The sequence below is a fragment of the Colletotrichum tamarilloi genome, assembly GCF_030869305.1.
Source record: "Colletotrichum tamarilloi strain Tom-12 chromosome Unknown Scaffold_82.1, whole genome shotgun sequence".
In the NCBI taxonomy this organism is placed as follows: Eukaryota; Fungi; Ascomycota; class Sordariomycetes; order Glomerellales; family Glomerellaceae; genus Colletotrichum; species Colletotrichum tamarilloi.
Window position 1 is genome coordinate 93,863 of NW_026849465.1, and position 25,464 is coordinate 119,326.

General features: G+C 53.2%; 13 protein-coding genes across 13 annotated transcripts; 8 read left to right on the plus strand and 5 right to left on the minus strand.

The window, feature by feature from the left end:
• Positions 1-1,708: 1,708 nt before the first annotated feature.
• On the plus strand, positions 1,709-2,926 carry CTAM01_12782 (uncharacterized protein; the record flags this gene model as incomplete). Its single annotated transcript, XM_060528787.1, has 1 exon — positions 1,709-2,926. The coding sequence occupies one exon, from the start codon at positions 1,709-1,711 to the stop codon at positions 2,924-2,926; it is 1,218 nt and encodes a 405-aa protein (XP_060389338.1).
• Positions 2,927-3,738: 812 nt separating this feature from the next.
• Positions 3,739-5,375, plus strand: CTAM01_12783 (flavin containing amine oxidoreductase; the record flags this gene model as incomplete). The annotated part of the gene is made up of 3 exons (XM_060528788.1): positions 3,739-3,999; positions 4,059-4,107; positions 4,159-5,375. The coding sequence occupies 3 exons, from the start codon at positions 3,739-3,741 to the stop codon at positions 5,373-5,375; spliced, it is 1,527 nt and encodes a 508-aa protein (XP_060389339.1).
• Positions 5,376-5,569: 194 nt separating this feature from the next.
• Positions 5,570-6,106, minus strand: CTAM01_12784 (OHCU decarboxylase; the record flags this gene model as incomplete). The annotated part of the gene is made up of 1 exon (XM_060528789.1): positions 5,570-6,106. One exon carries the CDS (start codon positions 6,104-6,106, stop codon positions 5,570-5,572), a length of 537 nt encoding a protein of 178 aa, XP_060389340.1.
• Positions 6,107-6,507: 401 nt separating this feature from the next.
• CTAM01_12785 (uncharacterized protein) lies at positions 6,508-8,158 on the plus strand (the record flags this gene model as incomplete). Its single annotated transcript, XM_060528790.1, has 5 exons — positions 6,508-6,520; positions 6,573-6,617; positions 6,670-7,108; positions 7,170-7,627; positions 7,680-8,158. 5 exons carry the CDS (start codon positions 6,508-6,510, stop codon positions 8,156-8,158), a joined length of 1,434 nt encoding a protein of 477 aa, XP_060389341.1.
• Positions 8,159-8,515: 357 nt separating this feature from the next.
• CTAM01_12786 (uncharacterized protein) lies at positions 8,516-10,666 on the plus strand (the record flags this gene model as incomplete). Its single annotated transcript, XM_060528791.1, has 4 exons — positions 8,516-8,974; positions 9,070-9,277; positions 9,303-10,459; positions 10,511-10,666. 4 exons carry the CDS (start codon positions 8,516-8,518, stop codon positions 10,664-10,666), a joined length of 1,980 nt encoding a protein of 659 aa, XP_060389342.1.
• A 577-nt stretch (positions 10,667-11,243) lies between these two features.
• Positions 11,244-13,115, minus strand: CTAM01_12787 (uncharacterized protein; the record flags this gene model as incomplete). Its single annotated transcript, XM_060528792.1, has 1 exon — positions 11,244-13,115. One exon carries the CDS (start codon positions 13,113-13,115, stop codon positions 11,244-11,246), a length of 1,872 nt encoding a protein of 623 aa, XP_060389343.1.
• Positions 13,116-13,535: 420 nt separating this feature from the next.
• Positions 13,536-15,059, plus strand: CTAM01_12788 (WD domain-containing protein; the record flags this gene model as incomplete). The annotated part of the gene is made up of 2 exons (XM_060528793.1): positions 13,536-13,740; positions 13,789-15,059. 2 exons carry the CDS (start codon positions 13,536-13,538, stop codon positions 15,057-15,059), a joined length of 1,476 nt encoding a protein of 491 aa, XP_060389344.1.
• Positions 15,060-15,583: 524 nt separating this feature from the next.
• CTAM01_12789 (uncharacterized protein) lies at positions 15,584-16,156 on the plus strand (the record flags this gene model as incomplete). Its single annotated transcript, XM_060528794.1, has 2 exons — positions 15,584-15,729; positions 15,799-16,156. 2 exons carry the CDS (start codon positions 15,584-15,586, stop codon positions 16,154-16,156), a joined length of 504 nt encoding a protein of 167 aa, XP_060389345.1.
• A 132-nt stretch (positions 16,157-16,288) lies between these two features.
• Positions 16,289-17,190, minus strand: CTAM01_12790 (uncharacterized protein; the record flags this gene model as incomplete). Its single annotated transcript, XM_060528795.1, has 3 exons — positions 16,289-16,925; positions 16,976-17,039; positions 17,097-17,190. The coding sequence occupies 3 exons, from the start codon at positions 17,188-17,190 to the stop codon at positions 16,289-16,291; spliced, it is 795 nt and encodes a 264-aa protein (XP_060389346.1).
• A 696-nt stretch (positions 17,191-17,886) lies between these two features.
• On the minus strand, positions 17,887-18,886 carry CTAM01_12791 (uncharacterized protein; the record flags this gene model as incomplete). Its single annotated transcript, XM_060528796.1, has 2 exons — positions 17,887-18,611; positions 18,667-18,886. The coding sequence occupies 2 exons, from the start codon at positions 18,884-18,886 to the stop codon at positions 17,887-17,889; spliced, it is 945 nt and encodes a 314-aa protein (XP_060389347.1).
• Positions 18,887-20,518: 1,632 nt separating this feature from the next.
• Positions 20,519-20,862, plus strand: CTAM01_12792 (uncharacterized protein; the record flags this gene model as incomplete). The annotated part of the gene is made up of 2 exons (XM_060528797.1): positions 20,519-20,574; positions 20,709-20,862. The coding sequence occupies 2 exons, from the start codon at positions 20,519-20,521 to the stop codon at positions 20,860-20,862; spliced, it is 210 nt and encodes a 69-aa protein (XP_060389348.1).
• Positions 20,863-21,049: 187 nt separating this feature from the next.
• On the plus strand, positions 21,050-21,571 carry CTAM01_12793 (thioredoxin; the record flags this gene model as incomplete). The annotated part of the gene is made up of 1 exon (XM_060528798.1): positions 21,050-21,571. One exon carries the CDS (start codon positions 21,050-21,052, stop codon positions 21,569-21,571), a length of 522 nt encoding a protein of 173 aa, XP_060389349.1.
• A 492-nt stretch (positions 21,572-22,063) lies between these two features.
• CTAM01_12794 (WD repeat domain-containing protein) lies at positions 22,064-25,225 on the minus strand (the record flags this gene model as incomplete). Its single annotated transcript, XM_060528799.1, has 4 exons — positions 22,064-24,548; positions 24,601-24,734; positions 24,793-24,932; positions 25,048-25,225. 4 exons carry the CDS (start codon positions 25,223-25,225, stop codon positions 22,064-22,066), a joined length of 2,937 nt encoding a protein of 978 aa, XP_060389350.1.
• Positions 25,226-25,464: the final 239 nt, after the last annotated feature.

Genomic DNA, 25,464 nt, shown 5'->3' on the forward strand with positions numbered 1-25,464 from the left:
GTGACCCAAGCCACTTGCGCGAGAAAAAGAAACGTTGGGCTCTTGGTGCCAGATCCATGAAACTTGACCGGAAATTCAGGAATTGCACTTGCTTGCAACATCGGAGATATTGAACCAAACAAATTCGGATAGTAATCACTCAGAAGCACTGGAATGTGAGAAACAAGGCCAAAACCTGCCGAGTGGCGAACGATTTGGTGGTAAGCATCCAGACTGTAGAAACTAAGTACCTGGCTGGATCATGGATGTGTCTGCAGAAACATAGCCTGTATCTTGTCTTGAATCTTCGGTGAGATCCTCCCACGACTCCCAGCTTCCACTGTTGACGCGTGCCTTTGCCCAGCTTCCGAGCGTCCATTCAATAGGCAAACGGAGAAGAGGTTAGCAAACCAGTCGGTCAAGAAAGTGGTCTAGGTGTTCTCTTATGCAGCTTGCCACATCGCCTCTGGGCCGGACATGACCACCCGGTCCGGGGTGCAGGAAATATGTCTCTGCCTCCCTATTTGTCCGTACCGTAGCATCTATCCGTCCGGGCTTGACCTCTAACTCCAGGTCGGATTGTTTTTTCCAATGCACAGCAAGTGCGTAAAATAGTAGCTCGATTCCTGATCCATTCTTAATAGTTGAACATAGTCTTCTTAGTGTCCAGAGCACCCTGGTTGTGATAAACCTTGACGCGCTTCAAACACGGATGCAATAAAGCCACGGAAGAACCACAAGCATATCTCCACATAGTCCGACTTCTTTTTGCTCCTGTATACCACGCTGCACAGCATGCTTACTTTACTCAAACATACACAACTACTTTTCCTCCGTACCCAACGCATGTCCGTCCATTTGCCTGAAGGCTGAAAACGCCCCAAATTTCCCGCCCATGTCACTCGCATCTTCCCCCCCCCTGGACCCCAGACCGGGGTTGGTGCAGGACCGGGGGTGACCGGCGCATCCCGACCCTCTCATTCGCCCCTTGCCAGCTTTCCCCAGGTCTCTGCCCATTCCTACCTCCGCGACCCCTGTCGACTCTCCCTCACACGCCCACACATCAGTCAAACCACGACTTTTTGTTTTTCTTAGCCCGTCCTGTCAATGGGTAGCACGGTTCCCGGGCTCTCGAAAAGAGAGGAGAAGGGGGGTGGAACACCAGCTGGTCACGTTCAAAGTTCGAATGGGCGGTTCCGCCCCGTCGGTTTGTGCTGATCTCCCTTCTCACGCTGTGCCTCTCTCCCCGCTTTCTATGCACTCGCCTGAGGACCCGTCTGACGGGCAACGTGTATGGAGTACGTACGGAGCAGAGCAATAAATAGAAGACGGGGTCTCGTGCTTGTCTTGCAGCTGCGGACGGCATCAGCCTTTTCGCCTTTCCCGCTCTCCCCACTCTCTGTCACGCATCCTGCTAGGAAGGTCGCTCGCACTTAGCGTAAGGGCCCTTTTCTCGTCATCTACCTTGGCTGCTCCACTCCAGCATCATCTTCTTTTCTTATGCCGCTTTAACCTTTCGACGGACTTTGTTGATTCTCTGTAGGGTCACGTCACCCGGCCCCCATGTTGGTAGCGGACGGTAGTTAGATCGGGCGTGGGAGTGGCCGTGGGATATGAACCGGCTCTCCGAGCATTGTTTTCTACCAACGCGACTCAGTCACCCGGAAGAAGCGAGTGGTCGTCTCCTTCCATCTGAACGAGAGGTATCAGCAGAGACAACAAGATAACGATGGTGGTTGAAGTCGGTTCGTTGAACCGCAATGCGTTGGAACCCTTCAAGACATGGCGCCTCGGAACTTCAGCTTGCGAAGACGATGGCGGTATCAACATCGACCCCCATCTCTTCTCGCCACAGGCTTTGAGACGATGTGCCAAGCATGAGTCCAACTGCCCTTCAGCTTCAATCCTCAGAACCACCTTGGTTACCACCAGTGCCCATGGCCCAGAGAATGGATCAAAGATATTCGCAACAACATCCGCTGAAACTACCCAGACGAACTCAATCACCTCTTCACCCACAAATCCGCCGACAGTACCACCTTTCGTCTTCCCTCCCAGCCAGGAGAAGGCCAACTTCGTCTTCTCGAGCCAGCCCTCATCTTTCAACAGAGTAAAGCGTGCTAGAGCCGAGTCCGATGTTGACGGCCCATACACAGCCGGGCTGAGTTGTAAAAAGCGACGCTTGAGGCTTCATCTCATAACAAGTCGACTTTCTCAGCCCTACTCATTACCCGCGACACATATCATCAACCGTGAAGCCGGTCCCTTGGGCGACAAGCGTTTCGTGAAGCTGGCTGCTGTAGCCACCTCGCCCGAGGTCGGCAAACAGGGCCTACTTCGAGAGAGCTCCATCATGTTGAGAGCGGCAGTACTCAATAGGATTCGGCTACGTGTCCGAAATGAGGCGACACAGCGCGGTGATATCGGTATTGCCGTGACAGCTGCCAATGCGGCTGTACTTCACCACGGCCAGCAACTAGCCACAGGAGCTAGGTTTGTTGCACAATCGCCAGCACACCTAGAACACCGACAGCAGCCACTGCCAGCAAGGGTTGTTCTGATGCGACCCGGAATCTCTCCAGGCACTCCTCATCCAACGAATGCCCTGTCTGCCCAGGCGCAAAGAAAGCCATCGCCTCCATGGACGCCTCAATCAACTCGGATACAACCTGTATCGCCGAGGTTAAACCCAACCCGGTCACCAGTTCTAGCTCCTTCAAGCACGATGCTGGACGAAATGGAGGATGACGGACTGCTGGCGTTTCCCACATCAACACACGAGTGTTCCTACGCGTGGGCCGACGACGACGATTTGGAAGATGTGTACTCTGACTTTGGTGCCATCTTCGGAGGATCTGCACAGGCTGGTGAGACTGACGACGATGGCAGCTCCTACGAAGAGTATCTCGATGAGCTGGATGGCATTTCTTGGGTCGGCGGCAGGTAGTGCCGTTGGATGACGGGTATAGGAGAACCAATTTGGTTGAATTTCGAATCCAAGACAAAAGTAAAGCGGCTAGTAGCACCGGAATGGGTGGGCTGGGTTGGAAAAGAAAGAAAAAAGCAGCAAGAATCAGATTTGGCCTATCAATGCGTAGGCGACATTCGAGGAGCATATTTTCGACCAAGTTTGAGGCCACGGGATGGCCAGTTGGCTCTGTCTAAGGACATATGAGATGAGCGCCGTAAGCAGGTCACTCACTGTCATTGTTGGCCTGGCAGGAAAAGAGAGGATTGGCCATCATGCGCTATTGGATACGGCGCCATAAAGCAGGCGTCGAGTTACAGACTCAGCCTTCATGTAGATGAAAGTGAATAAGAAGAGAAATAAAAGACTCACTCAAAGGCAAAACTTGCCTGCCGGAGTCCTATGCCTCAACCTGCCTTCAATTCCGTCCATGATTCCGCCCGGAATTCCGACGTCCGAAAGTCCGGAGAGTAAGAAGAAGTCACATTGGAATCAGGCTGAAAGATGTGATTCGTGTCGAGGGTTCTTCGTATCGAGGGATTTTGTATTGATAGCGGGGTGCTACAGAGAATGAGAACAATTCTCGGTGTTACAACGGAATCGACGCAGAAGGAACCCCCACCAGTTCCGATGGTCGGCCCGGTCGGACATCTTCCCGGGCCCCGCCGTGACGTTGGGCCTGGGGACGATGGCGGGGACACTGGGGCGGGGTGATTTAACCCGGGAAGCTGAAGCAGGACATTGTCAGGCCCATTGCCCAACATTTTGTTCAACATTCAGGATTCAGACACATGTTCAAACGCAGAATTGTAGCAATGAGCAATCAACTTTTGGACACAATTGTGATCGGAGCCGGCTGGTCCGGCGCCGTTGCCGCCCGGGAGCTTGCTAGCAAGGGTCGCAAAGTGTTGGTACTTGAGGCTAGAGACAGAATTGGAGGACGTGCGAGTACGTGGGTGAAGGGAGATGCCAAGATTGATGTTGGATGCAGCTGGATTCACGGCTACAAAGAAGGAAACCCCGCGAGATATATCGCCCAAGACTTTGGCGTTGTGAGTTTGACATGGACGCGATTGAGTAATAGAGATCAGAAGCTAATGAGATGGAGTAGGCCGCTCACTTACCCAAGGCTGCTGAGGGTGTGATCTACGGCCCAACTGGTGCGTGAGACTCTGGCCCATACCGCGATATTCTGTATTGATAAAGAACAGGCCGTCTCTCAAGTTCCAACGCCGACAACCTGCGGGCGTCCCTTGGTGCTGCTCAGGCATCATTGAAGCTCCCGCACCCAGCGCCCTCTCCATCTACATCGCTCGCATCCGCCCTTCTGGCTGATAACTCGGCTCTTTTCTCAGCTTCTGCATCCCCTGATCCTTCCTCAGACGTCAACCAAACCAGCCCTGCTGACCCGACGCAGGTAGCGACGCAGCCCGCATCAGGTTCATCTCAGAAGGATCTGGCAGCCGGCCTTGCCCGCTCCCTCGAGATTCCCCTGGGACTCAAGCTCGAGAAAGCTTCTCTGAAGTGGGCTGGATGGGAGACTACCACCTCATTTGGAGGTTCTGATGCCGCCCCTGAGGGAGGCTATGAGGCCTTGGTCAAACAGGTCCTTGATGACGCCAAGGCCAACGGCACTGAGGTGAAGCTGAGCACAATTATTACTGAAATCTCACAAAGTCAAGACGGAGTTATAATTGTCGACGCCAAGGGCAACAAATTCACGGCAAAGACGGCCATTTCTACCATCCCGCTCGGTACCCTCAAGACTCTACCTGAAAGCACCTTCAACCCTGCGCTGCCGCCGCGCCTACAGGAGGTAATCAAGGGCACCCACGTCGGTGTCCTGGAGAAGTTGCTGCTCCAGTACCAGACAGCTTGGTGGCCCGAGGCCGACAAAGCAGGATCCTACACTTTCTTGCCCACATCTACGAAGCCCGTGACCGAAAGCTCTACCCCCGCCGAAATCTTCGAGGCGTCGACTCTGGTCTGCGCCAACTTCGCTGGGCCGTCTCTCCCTGGCCCTAGTCCGACTTTGCTGACGTACCTTTCCGAAACTCCTGCTACCGCATTGCTCCGCTTCGATCAGAAGGAAGTTGCGACTGCCTACCACAAGTTCCTTGTCTCTCGCTTCAAGCCATCATCTGAGCCTGCGGAGCCGATCGAGACCAATTTGACCAACTGGTTGACAGACGAGTTCTCCCGCGGTGCCACGACCACGCCGTCAATTATTTCAGAAAATGGGGAGCGAAGCCCACTTGACTTCAAGGAGCTAAGCAGGCCCGTATGGGATGGAAGACTCGGATTTGCCGGTGAGCACACAGAGATGGAAAACCGTGGAAGCGTGGCTGGTGCAGTCGTCAGCGGCTACCGTGAGGCAGAGCGTGTTGGCAGACTTTTGAGACTGCTGGACGAGAACGCCAAGTTGTGATTGGACCGAGGAAGGCGTCGGACAGTTTCTCATAGGCAAGCTAGATTTGGGATGTGCTATAGGCTTAGACGGGGGCTGGGAATTCTTTTCTAGGAAATGAATCAGACGATTGAACCCGACAAATGTCTTCGAGGACGCTCTATGCCGTTCATCCTGAAGCGGCCAGCAGCCTCGCTGCACGATCTTTGGCAATATCACACATTGCCTACTATCTCGTTAGAAGAATGTCTCGAGGATCCATGTTCAAGGATGCAACTTGCCTGGATGGCGGCGATTTCCTCGAGAGCCAAGTCACCACGCGAGATACGAGCACGCATGTTTTCCATGATTTCCGGCCGACCTCGACCGTTGACGAACACCACGTAACGTAGGCCTGGGAACTTTTCCTCGTACTCGGCGTTCAGCGCAGCCAGCTCTGTGGCGTCTCCACTCTGAAGCTGGGCTTGCTCTGCGGCGGACTGAGCACTCTCAACCTTCTTGGCCCCGAGACGCGGGTGTGAACCGATGATTGAGTGTAGCTGCGCCTTTTGTGTAGGGTCCGCCGTAAGAGCCTCGAAGATCTTTTGAGCTTGATTGATGAACTCGTCGTAAGACTGGAAAGATGTTGTGGAAATAGAGGGCAGAAGACAGGCGTGAATCGCGGGGCTCGGCTCGAAGAGCGCATCTAGGACCTTGGCCTGCTGCTCCACGGGGAGGGAGTTGAGACTCTTGACGTCAGGTAGAGAAGCCATGTTGAACTGCAAATTGCACTTCGCTGTTTTGAATTATGATGAAGCAATGAGTAAATGACCGTTCATGACCTGCTTATTCTTTAACATCGCTTTTGAGGCAGTGGAAGGTGCTTGATGAGGTACCTTAGGTATTACCTTACCTAGGTAAGGTAGACCTCATGTCAGCGATACTTCACGGTGCGATAAGATAGAGATAAGATAAGTCAGGACGGGAGGCGCCGATGACGGGACATTCCATCAAAACTAGCCACACGTGATGGAGTGGCTCGTGCTCACCAGCTGCGAAGCAAGACCCACACTGCCTTGGAACAGCAGGTGCGGCAAGGCTGAAGTTTTGTTTTGGAAGGGAAAAGTTGACGCGGACGAACTTTGTGACGGCTCATATCGCTACATTCGAGACAATGCTGTGCGCCAGTAGGTTCAAATACTCGGGAGTATCTTGCGCAACTGCTGACTGCTTTCTCAGTTTCTGGAGAAGCTCCTCAGGAGCCCGTTGCCTCAAAGAAGTCTGGTACGTGTTTGCGCCTGGTCGCGTCAATCCCCAAACTGCTGACTGTAATTAGGCACCGTCTTCGAGAAGCGATTGATCGAGAAATACATCGAGGAGAATGGTACCGAACCTGTTACTGGCGAAGCCCTGACGATCGAGGACCTTCTTCCTTTGACACAGTCTCACGTTGTCCGACCCCGACCCCCGACGCTCACTTCGATTCCGGCCTTGCTTGCGACATTCCAGAATGAGTGGGATGCGCTCGCTCTCGAGACGTTCAACCTGAAAGAACAGCTTGCGAGGACACGAGAGGAGCTTGCCACAGCATTGTACCAACACGATGCCGCGGTCAGAGTAATTGCGCGTCTGTCCAAGGAGCGAGATGAGGCTAGAGAGGCGCTTTCCAAGGTCAGCGTCAGCGCTGGAGCCACAAATGGGGATGCCATGGCTATTGATTCGGCCGAAGGTCTTCCGGAGGAATGGGTTGACAAGGTCAACGCAAAGCATCAAGAGTCAGTCTTCCAGAAGGCACAGGCATGGGTAACTCTAGAACGGTTCACTAACAAGCCACAGACTCTCCAAGAGCCGCAAGAAGCGTCCGGTCCCTGAGGGCTGGGCTACGTCCGAAGAGGTCGCCCTGTTGACCACTGTGGCATCCACTTCAACACCGGTTTCGAATGCCTCGTCGCTGGCCACCGAAGGAAGTTATGCGGCCATCAGTGGTCGTTCAGGAGATGCTGCGATATACTCTATTGAGGCAGACCAGGTCGAACGCCAAGTTGCGGTCAACGAGCCGGTCATCGACTCTGTGTGGACTGGTAGCAAGCTTATCTTTGCCACGAGCAAGGGATCAGTGAAGGTCTTCGAGAGTGGTAGCGAAGTTGCGTCAATCTCTGAACATGCAGGTCCTGCAACATCCTTGAGCCTTCACCCTACCGGCGACCTCCTCGCATCCGTTGGCTCGGACAAGAGCATTGTCTTGTACGATCTCAACACCCTCAAGAAGATCAGCCGTGCCTACGCCGACTCTGGTAAGCGACTAAAGCCCCCAGTACTCCTATGCCAGCTTGCTAACCTGCGCAGCCCTCACATCATCTGCTTTCCACCCCGATGGACACCTCTTCGCGGCTGGAACCGTTACAGGCGAGATTAAGCTCTTCATGACCACGACGTTGGAGGTTGCGGCTGCATTCGACCTCGGCGCAGCTGTCGAGGCGCTGACCTTCTCAGAAAACGGCTTCTGGCTTGCAGCCACAGCCAAGGGTCAGAGCTCTGTAACCATCTTCGATCTGCGCAAGGAGGGAGATGCTGCAAAGGTCAAGACACTAGAGACCGGGGGCCCAGTGCAGTCACTTGCTTGGGACTACAGTGGGCAGTTCCTGGCAACCGCGGGTGCCGGCGGCATTACTGTCCAACAGTACACCAAGAGCTCCAAGAAATGGTCAGAGCCCCTCAGAACGTCGGTGGCTGCATTGTCGGTCCAGTGGGGTGCTGGGGCCAAGCAGTTGGTTTCCGTCAACGAGGAGGGCGTTGTTTCAGTGTTTGGAGTCAAGCAAGAATAAGCAGACATGCATGTCTCGCGATCTGTATTATAAGTAATGGGGACAGGAGAGTCGCATCTAAAATGATATCCGAAGTCTTGGGCTCACAAGGTATGAAGTATGAAGTACTCTGGTCTTGCAAGAAAACCGCGAAGGAACAAATAAAAACCATCGGGATCCCCATATCAGTCAAGTGAAAGGCTTGCTGACTCTGGTTAAAGATGTCTCGAGACACCTTGAGGCAGTTGCTTATTCACAAGGTAGTGTGCTGGGGCGAACGTGCATCCTGACATTTCTGTCCCTTTTCGGGACTATGACATAATCATTTCAGGGACATATTACCGTCTCTACCTTACCTGGTGAGCTTGCATGGAGACAATGGGGAATGCAGGGCACCGTCGCTTAGCAAATATCCCGCCGCAATTACCTCACCTTACCCTGAAAGTCCAGAGGTGCTCCTGCCTTATCGGCGGTGTTGCCCCCCTGCAGCGCCTGCACTGTGCGAGCTTATCTAAGGCTGAAGCGCCAAACCATCCGTCGCTCTTTCCGCTGAATGGCCTAGACCCGCACTTGACCTTTAACCGCCACCAACCTAACAACACCACAACCACGACGGGCAAGTCCAAGGACCTCGCCTCTTCCTTGTGCTCCGAAGCGCCCTCGGATTTTCTTCCTTCTTCCACATCTCGATCACACCAACAGCTTCCACGGGATGGTCGCTTCACCATTGTGCCCGTCGTAGGAGGTTCACTTCTACTTTACGTCTCCCGATACGACCCGACCTTCACGACTACGACTTTCCTCCCGCACGCAAGACACCTACCCGAGGAACAGACGGTTTGTGCGTAGCCACATGCTGACTGGAGCTGCCGGACTTAAGCTAATTATTTCTCCAGCGCCAACCCATATTGGCTCGATAGACATAATATGAGCTCTGTTTCTCCACCATCTTCTCCATCGACGACGTCTTCTTCGGCTCGGCTCTCTACGATTCCACCTTCTCCCTCAATATCAGCTTCTCCATCGACTGCGTCCTCTCCGTCTCGGCTCTCTACGATTCCACCTTCTCCCTCAATATCAGCTTCTCCATCGACTGCGTCCTCTCCGTCTCGGCTCTCTACGATTCCGCTTTCTCCCTCGGTAGCATCTCTTTTGCCTGAGCAAGAACTTTACGACGATAGCGACATCGAGGCCGCCTACCAAGGCTACATTCCCGAATCCTCCTCCGACGTGGTCGATCACCGCTCAAGCATATTCGACTCCGAAGCCGATGCGCAGGTGGATTGGGACCCTGAGTCTGATTCACAATCACAGGCACAGCCTTCAGAGTCCGATTCAGAGTCCTTGATGTCACTCGAGATTGACCCTCACGATCCGCTATTTAACGACTCGGACCCTTTCTCTCCCGATCTTGCCGACGAGCTTGAGCTTGCGCTTCTTGCCGAGATGGATCAGTTGCCACAGCTCCGCGAACAAAGGATGCCACCTCCAGGTGGCCGAGATGAAAGCATGCGAGGGCAACGTGGAGGCGGTGCCGCCCTTCATAATGGCTCAGGCGATGTTCTTGTGGATCTGGAGCTGTACTTCGAACAGGATAGAAACGAGAGGAGACCTCAAAACAACCAAAACGGCCCTGCCGATGTCATCGACCTGACCAACGAACCCGACAGCCCTATCCAGAGACATGCTCCTCGACCTCCGACGAATCCCAGAAGACAACATTCCCAAGGCAGGAACCCGCCGTCTTTCTCGCGGAGTGACAGTAGCATTCTCGCCGGCAATGCACCACCCGTCATCGACCTCACCGACGACTCACCCGAAGTTCCGAGAAGACGTACGCATGTACCGCCGCCTCCACAGCCACCTCGTCAGCGCGATCGCAGTCGACAGCCGGTCGGATTCATGCTGAACCCGAACGGAAGTGCATTCAGTGGGCTAGCAGCCGGGTTAAGGCGCCACCTGTATCCTTTCAGGCTCTACCCTGGTCCTGAGGACGAGGTACAGCTGCTCGGCATGTTGCACAATCGTATTAATCAAGGAGGAGACCTGAACAACCCCCTTGGCAATATCCAACTTCAATACGAGCACGGCGCTTTCGATCAACGCGCCGAATCACCTAAACCAGTCCACCAAGCTCCGCCTCCCCCTAGACCTGGATATACGAGGGACACCGCCTCTGATTTAGTTGTGATTTGTCCAGCATGCAACGAGGAACTGGCTTACGACCCTGACGTGCCTGTCAACGGGAAGCAATCTGCGCGGAAGGGCAACAAGCGCCAGCGCAGTGAACATCACTTTTGGGCCTTGAAGGGTTGCGGACATGTAAGGATCAACATTACACGCGTCCCACTTACTTTACTGATGCTGTACCAGGTTTACTGCGAAGACTGCTACGAGAATCGCAAGCCGGTAGCTAAGCGCCCGAATACCGGATTTGGGCGCGACGATGAAAGCAAACTCACCTGTGCAGTCGATGGTTGCGAGACACAGGCTACGAACAAAACAGCCTGGGTTGGAATCTATCTTTGAGCTGCGGCATAGAGTGACGCAAAGTCAGTCTTTCAAAGAGACGAATGAGAATTGGCGTCATCCGGTTGCATGGGTGGCATTAGCTCGGCGTTTGGGGGTGGGATGGCATCACATGATCGGTCAGAGATTCCCATGGTCACGGTATAGGCTTGCTTCCTCCCTTCAATTGAGGGGTTTGATATTTGAGGAGTCCAGTGAGAGAGACAAGGTCTCTCAGCGGATGATTTTCCTTGTAGCGGCACGCGCTGTACATGATCAAGGACACGAGCACATAGTTCTAGCGGCAGGGAGCGCAAACAATCCCCTGTATAGAGTCTTCTCGTGAATAATTCTATTCAGTTGCTCCGTCTTATCATCGTTCGGAACCTCTCCCTTGGGTCTGGCATCTGCTACTAACGAAAAAGAGGAAAAATCTTTCATCTCCTAATGAAGCAACCGGCATGCTCATGCTCTTGCGTCTTTGTGGGTATAGAATTCCAGAAGTGCCTTCCTATTGCTAATCATTGACGCGCTGTGATGCTCAGGTCTGGACCTCATGCCCGTTTGTTCCATCCTTTCCGTGTATGCATGTATCGAATCAAAAATCATCCAAGTCATCATCCCAATCTATAGACCCCAAATCCATTTCAATGAGTGACGAGGCAGAATTTGTTACCGGTCCACCTGAAGATGACTGTGTCATTGCTTTGGCCGGGGATTCTATATCCAGCACCTCCTGAGAGGACATCATCAGGTCCTGAGTGCAGATCAAGGGGAAAAAGTCGTCAAAAACATGCAAAGCCTTTGCAACTGTAGGTTTTGGTGCAGGCCGGTGGTTGCTACTGATTTCCTGAAGAATGCCACGATTTGGAAACCGGTTGGGTGCAATGAGTGGCGGAGCACCCTGCCGCTTGACTAGAGGCGTACTGTGTGCTGCTGCAATCACACCATGTGTGATCAATTTTGGGCCAGAAACCGCTCGAGGCATCATGTATTTCTGCTGCTGTTGTTTCTGAATCTGCTCCTTTTGAGCCAGCCCATGTCGGGTCTGGAGTTTGTTGGTAATAGAGGTTGGTGGTTGTGTTGCACGGACATGTGTCCCTAGGTTGGCTATCTGTTTATGCCGCGAACTCAAGTTGCTTTCATGGTTTTGTATGGCCGAGAAGTTGCTCTTTGCTGGTGGTAAGTTTCTTTCGTTCGCCAGGCTCCCTGTCTCCTTCGGTCGACTGAGAGGTCCGGTAGACCCCTGAGCAGGAGCTTTGCTTGGTATGGGAGCACTCAGACGTGAAGGCAGTGCAGTTTGAGCTCCATCGAAATCCTCTTCAAGCTCTACAGCGAGTTGTGAGGCTGTGGGGAAGAAGTCATCGAAACAATTTTGCACGATTGCTTGTGTGCTTGGTAGAGGCATCTGCGGTATTGATGGCCTTGGTGGCGGTAGAATATGTTTCGATCGGACTCCTGGTGACGGTGCAATTATTGGTATGGGAATGTCCGTCGGCGCTTTGTCTTCTGCAGCCTCTACTCTGGGCTTCTGTGATGGTACTGGAGGCGGAGGCATCGCCGTTGATGACTTTGGCGGTGCAGACTTTGGGGATGGCAACTCTTTTGGCAGTGAGACCTCTGTTTTGATCTGGATAGAAGGCTGGAGAGACGGCTTTTGCTTGAAAATTTTGTGCCGAGGTGGCTGATGGGTTGGTAATGTCGCCTTCGGCATCATGAAAGGCCTTGATTTGGCCTTCACAGCAGGTCGTGGAGGAGGTCCAATGGAAGCCATTACAGCTGGGGCCTTTTCTGGTGCCGTGAATAGCGGCTTCAGGGGCTGTCGTGTGAGAGCATCTTTGTCTATTGGCTTCGGCACGACTCCTTCAGCCGAAGATTGTCTTTCACAAGTAGTTGCGCCTTGAACAGATGACATGGCCGACTTTGTTATCTGTGAGGGACGAGGAGGTGGTGCCATGGAGCCAATTGAGGATTTTCTCTCTTCTGATGACTCAATTTGAAGAGGAGGCTTGGAAGCCGCGGTTGACGCCAAGTTATTCGGCTTGATATCGGCCAAGGCGGCAGAGGCAGTCTCGGGCTTTGGTATCGGTTCTCCAGATGAATCTCTCTTCTTGTGCGAACCATTTCCTCGTACGAAACGCGCGATCGTGTCTTGACTTGGTCGACAGTCAAACAGAGGCTGCCCAGCCCTTCGCCTGTTCTCTCGGGCCTCCTCTTCCTTGGCCTTTTTTCGTTCTCTCGCTGCCTTGGCCTTGACTGCCGCGCGCTCCTTTTCGAGCTCCTTGCGAATCTCCTCTTGTTTCTCCTTCTCCCATTTCCGTTGTTCAGTCTTGGATCGTCTCGGTTCCTTGTTCGCCTGCTTGTATAGCTTCTGAGCCTGCTTCGATGTCATCGGCGGCCTGTTCGCGGGGCCACCGACGCGCCCGGGGGCGTCTGGAATGACGGCGAAGGTGTTCTGCTGCGGCGCCATTGTGCCGGTAATCCTCTAGATACCATCTTCGAGGGGAACGGCGTTGGCATAGATCCCCAGGTCGGAGTGCGAGCGACAATTAAGCCTGAATTCGTCTGGTGTTCAAGGTCTCATTCGACCTGGCGGGGCAATCAACACCGACGGGACGGGGGTGCGCCTGGAAGCTGTGGAATGGCGGGTGACGCGACGGACGTACGAGGTCACGTGCTCTCGATTTCAAGTCAAGCCACACTTAAACGGCCCCTGCAAGTGATCCATTCTAGAGCACCGCCACGCGGGGTACTGTCGCCGCCACAAATCGCGGGGCCTCAATTTTTTTTTCTGTGGCACTAGGATTTTGCAGGTCGCAGTCCGGCTTCGAGAAGAGCAGAATCCCGATTACCACTTCCCATTTCTTTTTTCTAAAGACGGCCCAAAATCATGTCGAAACGCTCTGCTGATGTCGAAATGGGGGATGCCCCCCTCAAGGGAGGTGATCGCCCTGAGGGTATGGAGATTGACGAGAAGGCCCCCGACATGGGCGAGTTCGAGGACGAATTCGAGGATGAGTTCGAGGAGGACGAAATTATGGAGGCCGGTGTTGACGGACGCCCTGACGCAGAGAGGGAGGCTGAGGAGAGGGAAGGTACGATATCAACGGCCTCGCGACATAGAACTTAGCTGACCAGTTTAGCTGCCGTCGACCAGGGCACTTTCATCGTCGGACGAAACAAGCTTGAGGCGGGACAGACACTCGCGCCCGATGTTTCTACCTACGAGATGCTGCACAACCTGAGCACGCCATGGCCCTGTCTGTCTTTCGATATTCTCCGCGACAGTCTTGGTGACAACCGTAAGGTCTATCCCGCCACCATGTACACCGTGGCTGGTACACAAGCAGAGAACGCCAGGGCTGGCGAGAACCAGCTGATGGTTATGAAGTTCAGCGGTCTGAGCCGTACGGAGAAGGACGACGAGGAATCTGATGACGACGACGAAGATGGCGATGAGGACGCCGAGCCCATCCTTGAGCACAAGGCGATCCCCTTGAACTCGACTACGAACCGAATCCGCGCCCATCAGATCCCCTCGCAAGATGCTTCCAGACCTCCTACGACCCTCACAGCCACCATGACCGAGTCATCCAACGTCTTCATTCACGATATTACGCCTCACATCTACTCCTTCGATAACCCGGGCACCGTCATCTCCGCGCAGCAGAACAAGCCAGTGTCGACCATTCGCGCCCACAAAGCAGAGGGTTATGCTCTTGACTGGTCCCCCCTTGTTCCCAGTGGAAAGCTCCTCACCGGTGACAACGATGGTCTCATTTACGTCACAACCCGCACCGACGGCGGCGGTTTCGTCACCGACACCCGGCCATTCCAGGGTCACACCAGCAGCGTTGAGGAAATTCAATGGAGTCCCTCGGAACAGTCTGTCTTCTCATCCGCCTCAAGCGACGGCACAATACGCGTTTGGGATGTCCGTAGCAAGAGCAGAAAGCCCGCGCTTTCAATGCATGTCAGCAACCACGATGTAAACGTCATGTCGTGGTCACCCCTCACGACGCATCTGCTTGCGTCTGGCGCCGACGACGGCGAATTCGCCGTCTGGGATCTGCGCCAGTGGAAGCAGAGCTCTACCTCTGCTGCCGACAAGCCCTCGCCGATTGCCAGCTTCAACTACCACAAGGAGCAGGTCACGAGTATCGAGTGGCACCCCACAGACGATAGTATCATTGCTGTTGCTGCGGGCGACAACACCGTTACTCTATGGGATTTGGCTGTCGAGCTGGACGACGAGGAGAGCAAGGATACCGGCGGTGTCAAGGACGTGCCGCCTCAGCTTCTGTTCGTCCACTACTTGTCCAACGTCAAGGAGCTCCACTGGCATCCCCAGATCACTGGCAGCTTGATGGCTACTGGTGATGAGTTCAGTGTTTTCCGTACGATTAGCGTTTAGACGGATGGTTAGTCAAAAGTTAATGGGATACCAACTTTGTTTGTTCATGATGGATGCCTTTTTGCGTGTTCGTGTTGTTGCTACACTTGGATCTGAAGAACTCTGCATGGCTTGGGCGCTCACACAGATGAGGAGCCCATTGGTAGGAATTAAAAGTCGTATGCTTTGTTACACAAAGCCCTGGGTACTCTCGTATAACGCAGGATGGTCGATGTTTGCTTCTCTAGGTATGACCCGTTTGTCACAAGGAAGTTCTATTTCAGGTATCATATTGGATTCTGGGTACGAGATTGAGGGCCTTTTTGGCGACCCTCATTCGACCATTCAAAAGCGGTTGAATATTCGGGTAATCCTTTGAGGTTATCGGGATTGTCGAATTTTGCTCAGTGTGACCAGAGTTAAGGGAGCGAGGCCGAGTGTCTCCGGCATAAATAAAGACGGTGCGTCACTATTTCAACTAACATCCCCGAGAGAGATGAGTCGTATATGAATTCACACCACTAGATCATTTCGTTCTCTTCAACATGCGGTATCTTGCAAGTCTGGCTCTTCTCTGCCATTTGGCACATGGTGCCCCTTCTACTCAGGCTGAACACTCCGCACGTACTGCAGCAGTCTTCGAGGTGGACAGGTTCTTCGCGGGAAGTCTTCCACCAAGCACAAGAAACTTGTAAGCTAGACTACGAGACGGCGAGGGACAAGTCGTTACAAAACTCTTTGCTAACGCGAACCGAACCAGTGTCATATTCTCCGTCCAGCCCACCCCTGGCGCCGACTTTGCTAACTGTACCATCAACACGGACACTGGTCCTAAAGTACCAACGGTCGACAAGGTGGTCTGCACTGACGTTAACTCTATCACATGGAGTCTGGAGCCGATGGGGACAGGGATGCATTTCAGTGTCTGGTGGGCTTTTACTAGTCGTGCTTCGTTGCTGGGCGGGATACACCTCGACGAGTCGTACTTCAAGGACACAACACTCGCAGATGGGAGCAAGTCACAAAGCTATGTGGGGCCGCACAAGTTCACCTTGGAGACTACCATGGTGATGAACAATCCCGGGGGCAAGAGAAAGATGGAAGAGAGCGTGGAGTAGTTGTGGTGTGGCTTGTTGAAGCACTACATGGAGGACAATGCATTTGAATGTCGAGCTTTCTACTTAGTAGACATATCTTGGTAATACTAAAGGTCTGCGGTCGAACCTCCGTAGGAATGAATCTAATTTTGATCAGTTTCCTGGCACTACCTTGCAAGAGTCGAGGGTTTCACTCACAGTCTGATCAAAACAACCAACGGGCGTCTGATACAGATATGCCCCCGTGTTAATGAACACCTCCTGGTTCTCACAAACAAGCCATGCAGCCACGTTGGGCCGGCTAATGTCGGGTGTGCTCCAAGTAAGCGTATCGCCCTGGAAGGCAAAAGTTCCATATGTGCCTTTGCTTGCACTAAACCACGTCTCTAGCTTTCTCTGCGTCTTGTCTGTCGGGTTCTCGACATTGAGGTAAAGTGGCGATGATCCAGTCAGATGCACGAGTTGGCCGTCCTCAACTTTGAACTGACCCGCGCTGCTAGGTGAATCGAGGTAGGCTTTGCTGGGCGTGCCGGTGGGCTTGGCCTGGAGGTAGCTGTGGAAGTTGGGCGAGGCCACGGCGCGAATCCAGGACCATCCAGAGACGAGAGTTGTAGGAACAGAGCCGCTGCCACCTGCATCCGTGGTGGTCACGGTCACAAGAGTGGTAGTTGCGCGAGAAGTCGTACGGGTGTTAGTGCCTGTTGCGATAGGGGTAGTGGACGTTGAAACAGGTCTGGTAGATGAGGTTGTAGGAGTGCTGGATCCTGGAATACATTGAGAGTAATAGGGGCTGTCTCAACGGTCAGCGGATGGTTTGGATTGATGTGATGACAGACCTACTTGAGAACTGAGCAGATATAGCCGCTACTGCAGCTTGTAGCTCCAGTCCAGCCACTGCCGCCACCTTTGACCGTGTTAGATACTGACTATAGCATGATCAGGTGAGGCTATCATGACTTACATTGCCCCCAAGCTGGTGCTGTAGTCTGCGCTGCAACGGGACTAACGAGCAAGACTGCTGATAGCCCGGTAGCCAAGACACGTATCAAGCTCATTTGAAAAGAGTTGAAAAGAACGCGAACTGAGTCTTTGGTGGTTGCAACACGACTTTTTGACAGCTTGGCGACTGGAACGACTGAACTGGATGCCAAGTGTGGATGGTTATATACTCGAGGAGGATCAAAGAGGCTTTTATTCACGTTGCATTCAGTCCCAAAAATCTGTCAGCTGAAGTCCAATGACGGAACTAACTGCTCCTCTCCTTATGGTCCATCTTTGGCTCCTGTACTTAGAGCTCCGGGAGTCATGCAATGTGTTCTGTAGGTGGTGGTGGTAAAGGCTGTTTTCAACCAAACTTGTCGAGGGAACGGCGTCCCGAATAGATTAATTAGTGAATATGAGGTTGCAATACAATTGACTTTCGGAACCCAGATGAGAATAGCGCCTGGAATACATCAAGTTGTACGGTGTACTGCCCTGAAGGAGAGCATTACCGGAGGGAACTCTTCCGGGCCGGAAGTGGTTGCCGGAGTGCCGGAACAAATGCTACGTGCATTTGGCAACGGTTGAAACTCCCATCATCACAATTAGAATTTGAGATGATTGAGAGCCAGGCCGCTGAAAAATATAAGATACTCAGTGGCTACTAATGGTCTTACAAGAACCAAACGACCAAGCGGGAGGTGAAAGAAGCCAACTTGAGGGGCAATAAGGAAGAGAGAGCTCTTATGTGATCGACGGCGTACACTCGATCAAGCTGCTGCACGACCAATGAACCCGCTCAAGACATTAAGCAGAAAAGGATCAAGTCCAAGAACCCCAGCTCCATGACACAAAAGCTGCCAAAATTCCAACCGGTCATCACCGCCACTCTCCAACGAGCCGATGCAGTTGCCGCCTCCAGTTGCACCAGCAACGAACGTTAGTGTCAACAGAACCCAGCCGATGGCATCTTCCATGCAAGTACTGCCCGAAGGCTGTCGAAATTCAATAGTGCGGCTGTGGTCGTGCCCTAGCAAGCGGGCAAAGTTCCACTTGTAGACTTTGCCGTGAACGAAATCTCTCTTTCTCCCATGTGCTCTTCCATACGCACTGGATGCCGGAAAGAGGCACATCGCTTCAACGACGGCGGTAGTCCCTCGTTGAGCCGCGACGTCGAGAGCGTCGAGACAGTCTTCAAGGGTCTGGTAACGAGATAACACCGGGTTCCGGCGGTTGCTCTGGCACCAGTAGGCGGCAGCTCTGTCCTTCGGTACGAGGGCATCGAAGCAAGCTTCATATGCCAGGATGGCCTTGCCCAAAGAGGCCAGTTGGAATGACGAGAACTCCTGATCTGCCTGGCTGACGTGTACGTGAGTGCTGCACTGGGGAAGCATCTGAACGGACGAGTGCTTCTGGACAGCAGAAAAGATGTTGTCTGCATCGGACAGCCACTGAGACTCGAGGCTGAAGACGGGGGAAACTAGCTCAAGGGCCCCTGAGCCGACTCAGCATCAGGATTCAGCATTTATTGCGTGGCTTGATATACTGACAGTTGTTCTTGGCAGGATTCTGAGGGATCGTGATCTCCTGGACAATGGACCATTTACGGTAGTTCCCATCCACCTTTTCCTTAACATGATTGCTGACTCCTTTCTTGGCCAAGCGACTGCTGGTGTCTTGGGCCATGGATAGCCAGTTTTTGTGCTTCTTGCTGCTATTGAGAGATAGCTCAAGCTCGAAGCCAAAGTTGAGGGCCTGGTAACTAGACATTTTGGAGGAGATTGTATATGACGACTATGTTGGAGCTTGAATTTTGGTTCAAGAAAAAGGAAATGCTTGCTATCTACGAGCCCTCACTCGAGAAACACGGGAAGATATCTTATATTCTATGTCTCAAGTGAATACTAGATGAGATTCACCCGGTCTTGAGCAAGTTTGAACATGTCCATCGCATATTGAGCTTGCGAATGGGCTTGTTACGACTTATCAGCGCCTACTTCATCGAGACCGCGGCCTTTCCAACAGCCTTCTTCTGAACATCGCCACCTGGGCGACCCTTCCACTCGACATGAGACATGCTGCTCCCAAGATTTGAGATACAACACCCTGTAGTTGCTTCGAAGGTGAGCCAAGGGATACCAGCCACAGGCTATCATCAGTCGATGCCACTTCGTCGTCCAGCGAGACGCTCATAGCTAGCGCTCAGTGCTATGCAAGAATGGTTCCTGACGATCCCAAGATACCAGGACAAGGAGAGAGCTCATACCCCTGAGGCTCGACTCAACGTCGAACCGTGGAGGGTGGGGGCCATATCAGGCTAGAATATACACATCTCACTTGTTCCTGAATGAGGGTTGGCTGTCAGCTCAAGGCGCTTCGAGCCTTCTGGAGGCAGCCTGGTCTTCTAGGGGCAAGATCAACTCGATAAGGTCAGAGAGCGGCAGGGTCAGTACAAGACTAGACCCAAGACGGCCGACACCACATGAGATATCCCCGACATCCCTGGAGAGAAACATGGTACATGTCCTCCGAGCCTTTCGCGCTGAACTAGGCGCCGGTCACGGCCATGAAGGTGCGAAAGACCAACTTGGAGGGGCGGTGAGAGCCGTGGATCAAGTTGGGAGAAAGGGGGCGACGGGCGCTTTGAGGTTTGGGGGGATTGCGACTTTGCAAGACACCTGATGGGGTCATCTGACGCAATGTCAAAGGGTGAAAGAGGGGTTGTTGGTTAATGGACTGGATGATCCTAGACACTTTGTCCAAAAAAGCCGCCGAGGGCAGACAAACATTCTATTCTGAGAGCCGAGGGTGTTAGTAGTCCTTTAGGGACCGTGTGTTGCCGTCACTCGACGATGGCCGGCCGGCGTTTCGCGAGATCGTGAGTTTCCCTCACATATAGACAGTGTGCTAAAAAGCGACTCTCAACTTGACCGGATACTGTGGACGCTTGCTGGTGAAAGAGATGTAAGACGGTAGCACTTGGTGCCCTCTACCCCGGAAGGCTCTGCGAGACAGTAATTTCGCGCAAAATAGCGTCATTATGGCAGAGCTCATGAAGTCTGATGTTGGCTCCAATGATAGAGAGGCCAATGGTAGCATACAGAGAGCATGGCTAGACCATAAGGTGCGACGGCGTTGAGTGAGAACGATGGGTAAGATCGCAATGAAGAGTGTGAGACGGAATAACGAACGTTCTGAGCATTCTCATAATAGGAACTACAACCACAGATAATCACTCACATATTCTAAAGCCCTTTGAGCACTGATGGAGTGGTCAGCAATGGTAACTGCGTCAGTTGGAGAAATAGCAAGTCATGAGGATCCAGTGACTCGGGAACCATGCAGATGACACCGACTCGGCGGCCTGCATTGCTAGACAGATGGGACAGCGATCTGGAGCACATGCAGCAGGCCGCCCTAGGAGAGCCCAAGGGTCGATCCAATTGGCAACGTGCCAGGTGTGAAGTAGTGTTCGTAAGGCACAAGGGATGCGATAGTGACAAATTCCATTGCTTGCAGCGACAGGTGTGGAGTTCTTGAGTGCTTTAGTTGAAGAGGACAGCGCGGGGCGCAACCAATGACCAAAATTTAGTGTTCCCTCGACTGTGCTCCGGAGCACCTGGAAGCTTCCTCGGTCGCCGACCCCACATTTACCGCTGGAGAGAGAAGCTGACGAGATCACTACCGTCGGTGACGAATGCCCTCATTCACACCCACTCTTATTCTCACCCGCGCCCTCACTCTAGCAAGTTCAAGTGAGCCTTTCTCATAAGATAGGTTGCTGCGTCCCCAGTATATAATTAACGTGTGGGAACGAAGAGACACGCTACGGATCTGCCGACGACTTCATCTCAATTACTCTACCATACATAGCGACGTACAACTATCATCTCATTTCGCAACACCAAAACCTCACATCTTCAAGCCGCCAAAATGGTCGTCCTCCACGCCACAACACTCACAGAGTTCACGAACCTCCTCTCATCAAACACATACCTCGTTGCCGATTTCTACGCAGACTGGTGCGGCCCATGCCACGCCATCAAACCGATATACGAGTCCCTCTCGAACACCCACGGCCAGCCAGGCTCCCTGGTGTTTGTAAAAGTAAACGTCGACTCCGCCCAAGATATCGCCCGACGCTATGGCGTGACAGCAATGCCGACCTTCATGTTTTTTGAAAACGGCCAGCCGTACAACGGCGGACGGAGCGTCATCCGCGGCGCCGATCCCAGGAGCCTGCAGACCACCGTCCAGGAGCTGGGTGGGCTGGCCAAGAAGAAAGCCGCCGAGGCCGCCGCACAGAAGGCCGAGGCCGAGAGGAAGAAGAAGGAAGCCGCCGCAGCCGCCGAGAGGAACGTCAAGCCTGATGATGGTTCCACTGTCTCTGGCGGCGACACCCTCGGCGGCAATACGGGCCCGAGGTCGGACTGGAAAATGTCCTTGAGGGGTTGATTGCCGCCGTCGCGTTTCTCATCATTTTAAGCAGAATCTCACGCTGCGGCTGTCGCGCCGCTACGCACATGTGAGTTGGAGGACGGGGTGAATTTTTTGGGTCGTGGCGTAGCAGAAAAATATCAAGTTTGTTCCATTGTATTAATTCTTCAAACTTTTCATGCCCCCGATTCCTCATTTGCGCCGTCTTGTTGCTGTATTTGGTCATCCAAAAATGCTACCCAACCGATATTCTTCGACTCCTTGGTCTGTGTGTATGAAAAAACTAGTAAAAGAAATGGAGATATATGCCGTCGTCCTTGGTCATTTCTTTGCAGCCGTTATTGTGTGGGGTATCTGTTGTTCTTGATCATGATAGATGCGCCTCGTCGTATCGTGCCCAACCGGTCGAATCCGTCGCTGTCGAAGAGAAAAATTGTAAAATTGAAATCAAGCCCCAAGAAACTTCTGTCCCTCAGACAAAACTCCGCTCATGTCTCTGCCTGTTCGTTCCTACCTGCCGTCATCGGCAAGCTTACCACACTTGACGCAGATCAGGCGTTGTCTGCCACCAACTCTCTTCGCTTTGAAATCCTTGCTCGCACATTTTTGACAAGTCATTTGTTCGCCGTCTTCGCTGGTATACTCGGAGCTTAGACGGCTGACAACCGAGTTCCGAAGACGATCTCCGATCCGCGAATTGTCTGGCTGTAGTAAATGTTCATCTACCTCAGCTTTATCAGCAGCATCCTCAATGCTCTTCGTTGTGCCTTTGTGATCTTCTTGCACGGCCAAGTCGTATATGCCCGCACCTAAGCTCTTGCGGCGGGAGGCTTTGGTTCCATTACTAGCCGAAGTTTGCATTGTGTCTGCTGTGCTCATGCTATTTCGCCCCTGGCCAACCTGCGATTGCGATGTATTGACGTTACTAAACGACACCGACGATCGCAAGGATGAGATCCCACGCCATCGATTGAGGTTCCAGAAAGAATAGCTGGCGCCCGCAGGATCAAGTCGAAGCTCGTCGCTTTCGTCGTCATCGGCGGATAGAAAAGAGAAACTCGGGGTCGGAGGGATGGACGGAGCCCGGTCACGGGAAGCCCGGCTCGATGTGGGACTAGCTGGGAGTTGCGGACGTGCTGGTGGTGATGATCCACTGTATGGTTGTTTTCGCGCTTCTGATGCAAGGTTGGAGGCACTATTGTTAATTGGCGTCCGTGACGCCTTGTTAGGCGATAGAGACCGTGGGCTTTGAGATGCTGTAAGAATCATGGAGCTCGGGCGCCCACTTTCAATCCCATGCCGCCACGTATTGATGTCGGAGCTCAGCTGAGCACCGCCAGGGGCTGCCAGGCGGGATACCGAGCCCCGGCGTGAGCGCGGTTGGCTACCGACACTTGTGCGCGTTGCTACACTCCCGCTGCGTCCAACAATGCTTCCTCCCATGCGGCGGGAGAATGTTGAACCCGTTTCCCAGTTCTCATGGCGACGTTTGATGTACGCGCAGTCCTGGCGGAAAACCTTGATGCCCCCAGATTGGTCCGTGGTGACAAGAATTTGCCCATCAAAATGTTTCGACTTCTCGATGTAAGCGGGCGATTCTTCCGGTCTTTTGATCTTCTGCTGCTTGACCTGAGGCTTTTCGTCGTCCGAGTTACCTGCTTGACTGGCAATGGACTCCTCGAGGCTCATTAGAGTGACTGGGGGAGGGTTACAGAGGTCGTAAAGAGGATCTCCCGAGCCACCCAGGAGCTGGCGCGATTTGGTCGGAGCGAATATTGCTGTTGAAACTCGATCTGAGTGGGCATCGAAGTATTCGCAAGGCTTCTCCTTGTCTGATTCTGGGGAATGCACAGACCAGATATACGTTCTCTTGTCTTCGCTGCCAGACACTATCCACTGTCCGTTGTCGCTGAAGTCGGCGTGAATTTGACTGCAAGTATTTTCGTAGCCCTTGAACTTGGATTCAAGGCTCTTGTCGCGCAGATTATATATGCGTACTCTTGAGTCGTTGGATGTGATCAAAACCTTAACTTCGTCATCAATGACCATCGTCTTGATACCAGTAATCTTGCTGCCCTTGGCATTCTTGCCTCTCGATGATCGCACATGCAACTGAGAGTTCTGTTTGAGGCCCTCCGTGTCGTGAAACATGCACATGCCAGAGAGCCCTCCGGCTATTGCAGTCTTCCCGTCAGGCGAAAACGCCACAGCCGTGATGAGATCAGACAATTGGGTAGAGTAAGCTACAGCTTTGTCCGGAATACTCCAGAGACGCAGTGTCGAGTCGAGGGATCCCGCAAGGAAGAACCGGTCGTCAGTAGGATGAAACGCTATTGACGTGACGAAGTCCTTGTGTTTGAACGTGCAGAGACATTCTTTCCGGCTGATGTGCCATAGACGAACAGTCTTATCCATCGACGACGACAACAGAAAGTTGTTCTTGCTCCAACTGAGGTCTAGTACTTCGCCGGTATGCCCTCTGAACTCGTGAACCGGCTTGCTTCGGAAGACAGGTGCACTCAACCTTTCTCCATTGGCCCCATTTGCGTTTTCCTCTTCTTCGTGACGACGCCGCTCCTCATGCGTCGTGATCACAGCCCATACTCTCACAACTTGGTCTTTTCCCGCAGCAGCAAAATACTTGCCATCGGTGCTGAATTCCGTTGCCCAAATAGCTCCGCTTGTGTTCGATCGTCGTGTGTCGATTGATGCTGTTGCTGTCGTATTCGTATCGTCTTTCGAGTCGGGCTGTGGAATGAACAGCTCCTGAGCAAGAAACATGCGATTGAACTCGCGGATCTTCTTGCTGTGTGCCTTGACCCGGATGTACCGTGGAGGTTCTTTGTGGTGGGGTATGTATCCGGACCCAATGACTGAGCCAAAGGCCTGGGCATTGGTCCCATCTATTCGGTGATCGCTGAAGACGGAGTCCTCGTCGTCTTCGCGTCTTCGTCCTCCCCGCATACTCAATCGACTTAAGAATGATGGCCCTTTTCTACAATTGGTTAGTACCACTAGCATGAACGAGGGGACTCAAGAGTGCGGACTTTTTGTCCTTAGTGGCATCGAATGCATGCGCAGGAAGCTTCGTTGGCTGCTCTGGAACCTGAGTAGGGCTATCGGGGCGTTTACGAAGCTGAGGAGGAACAGTATGGCCAGTGTTGGTCCGCATCAGAATGTGCTGTGGAAGGTTAGCAACCAAAGGCTTTCCTACCGCCATGCCAACGGCGGCGACGAACCTGAGATAGCGGGTCAATTGCGGCAGGAGATTGGACGGCGACTGGCGAGGGCTTGTCGGCCTTGCCGTCCTTTGCATTCGGCGTCGTACTCCGGACGAGCTTCGTGGGTGTCTTCTTGGCAAAGGTCGGAAAACTGCTGCCTATGCAACGATTAACATCCACCATGTGCGCCACACAGGGTCAATAACGGTCCCCAGACTCAACCTTGGAAAACCAGGGCCCCAATGCGTGGCAGATCCGCATATCTTTACGTACCTTGAGACTCTGAACCGCCAGGTGACTTCTGGGCAGTCGAAGAGCCTTCACGGCTGAGGGGGGTCGAGAGACGAGGTTCAGAAACGGGTGCCGGGGGCGGCAGTGGTGGTGGTGCCTGGCCATCTTCGCGACGGCCAGCATCCATGGATTTTATGGCAGAAGACCTAGGGGTCGACATTTCCCATCATGCGAACGCCGACAAGGAAGATAGCCGCGTACAGAGTTGCAGGCACTTGGGCCGTTTGTGGGCGTGGGAGGTAAGCGCGGGTAAGCTGAGTAGGTCGCGGGCCTGAATTCGAGGTGTGGTGGCCGTCGGTGGGTGGTTGAGTGATTCAAGATGTAGTAATACGAGTGATCCGAGACACCCGAGCTTCACGAATGGGATTGGAGCAGTGTGACGACGGTGGGCGGATGATT